At 56.6% G+C, this 1,782-nt stretch overlaps 1 protein-coding gene across 1 annotated transcript in view; it reads right to left on the bottom strand.

The window, feature by feature from the left end:
• The window catches only part of SMOC1 (SPARC related modular calcium binding 1), a 150,871-nt gene extending 149,872 nt beyond the window's left edge, over positions 1-999 (bottom strand). Inside the window, exons 1-2 of the mRNA XM_077767214.1 lie at positions 903-999; positions 694-779 (exon numbers count right to left, since the gene is read on the bottom strand). Of these exons, the coding sequence (XP_077623340.1) occupies positions 694-779; positions 903-999 (183 nt within the window). The remainder of the gene's footprint in view (positions 1-693; positions 780-902) is intronic.
• Positions 1,000-1,782: the final 783 nt, after the last annotated feature.

The following is a 1,782-nucleotide window of genomic DNA, read 5'->3' on the forward strand; positions in this document are numbered from 1 at the left end:
CCAGCAGGTTGGACGCCAGAGCGCGGGCCATGGGAATTCCCGTTATAAACCCCCGGGAAGGGGCGGGGCGGAGCCCGGCGGCCCTGATTGACGGACCGAGGGGCCCGTAGCAGCCGGCCCTCTGGCAGGTGAAAGCCAATGAGAGAGCGGAAAGAGGGGCTGCTTGCGGTCAACCCCACCGAGGAGCTACACCCGCTCGCTGTGCCTGAGAAGGCTCCTGGAGAGGCTGGGAGAACAGGAACTTTGTCCCGGCGCTTCTGTCTGAGGAGACCCCGGGGAGCTGCGGCAGCCCTAACTCCCAGAATGCCCACCCGGCTGAAAATCATGCCCTAAGCATGAGTAGTTTTCAACATAAGCCCCCGAGTTGTCACAACAGTCCTGTAAGATACGCAGGAAAAATACTTCTACCCCCCTTTTTCTGATGAGGATACTAGGGCGCAGAGGAGCCGAGAAATCTGCTTCCCTGCCACACCCACACCAAGCACAACCGAGAAGGTGGCCCACGCAGGCCAGGCTGTCACTTGCGTTGGGAGTGGGGAATGGGTGCATTCATTTGTTTCAAAGAAGTTCCGAGGATGTGACAACCCAAGCCCGACAGCATTTCCCTCGGGAGAAGCGTCAGGAGATAAGGTGAAGTGCGTCCTGGGCATCTGCCTGGGGGGAGGGCCCCTGTGGGTATGGGGTAATGCCTACCTGTGGCCCCGTGGTGGCTCCAGGACTCCGGGTTCCCCGCCTCGGACTGGAGGGCCCAGGGGCAGCCACTCCGCGGCCTAGGAGTCCTGAGAGAGGAGCCCAGAGCGGGACCTGGTCTCCTAGAGGGGGATGGGAAGAAAAAAGTATTGATGGGGAGGGGGTCTGTGGGTGCAAAGACCCCAGGCTGGGTCAGAATGGGGAGAGGAGACCTCTCCTGGGTGCCCAGCCCACTTGGAGATGATTGCGCAACACAAGGTCCAGCCGGATGTGGGAGGGCTCTCCCCGGGGTGGTCCCCAAAGAGCCATCTTGGGAACAGTCACAGCTGCTTCACACCAGCTCCTCAAATAGAACCTGATGATCCACTGCGTCCAACCCAAGAGAACCGTGGTTTCTCTTTTTACGAGAGTACAACCCTTAGTGTTTACTTCCATGGGTATGGACCGCTCAGTTCAGGAGGAGGGAATCTTTTCTCTAAGCAGACTGGAAGCAGAGCCACCAGTACTTAATTCCCCCTCCCTGCCTGCGCCGGAGAGGTCCTAACAGAAGTTAGCTCTGCTCCCTTACACCTTCTCTCCCCAGCTGTGTGAACACGCTTCCCATCCAGCTCCGCATTCGGTTGTGCCCACTCCCCTTGCCTGCCTCCATCCAGCCCCCACCCTGCATCGTTCTAAACAGCAAAGCTGAATAGACCACCCCCTACTTAATAAACTCTCCCCAGTGCCCTCAGATAAAACAGCCCAGCCCGGATGCCGGAACAAAAACGAAGCACTTGTGGCTCTCCAAACAAAAATGAAGACCGTGTCTAAGAGAACTGCCTGTCTTCCTCTACTGAGAAATAACACAGTGGTCAGACGTGCTTTCTGGAGCTAGACAGGACGGGTTCAAATCCTGGGTCTGCCACCTAGTGGCATAACCTTGCATAAGCCAATGTACTTGTCTGGGGTCCAGTCTTCGCCTCTGTAAAATGGGGATAAAAATAGTCTCTGCTTCAAGAGTTGTCAGGATTTAAGGAGACGGTGAAGTTAGAAATAGCACATTTAGCGTAAGAAGAGGGCAGGACAGTTGCCTTGTCTCATTCTACCCTCAGA

Source organism: Crocuta crocuta, unplaced genomic scaffold (genome assembly GCF_008692635.1).
Source record: "Crocuta crocuta isolate KB4526 unplaced genomic scaffold, BGI_CrCroc_1.0 scaffold55, whole genome shotgun sequence".
Lineage (NCBI taxonomy): Eukaryota > Metazoa > Chordata > Mammalia > Carnivora > Hyaenidae > Crocuta > Crocuta crocuta.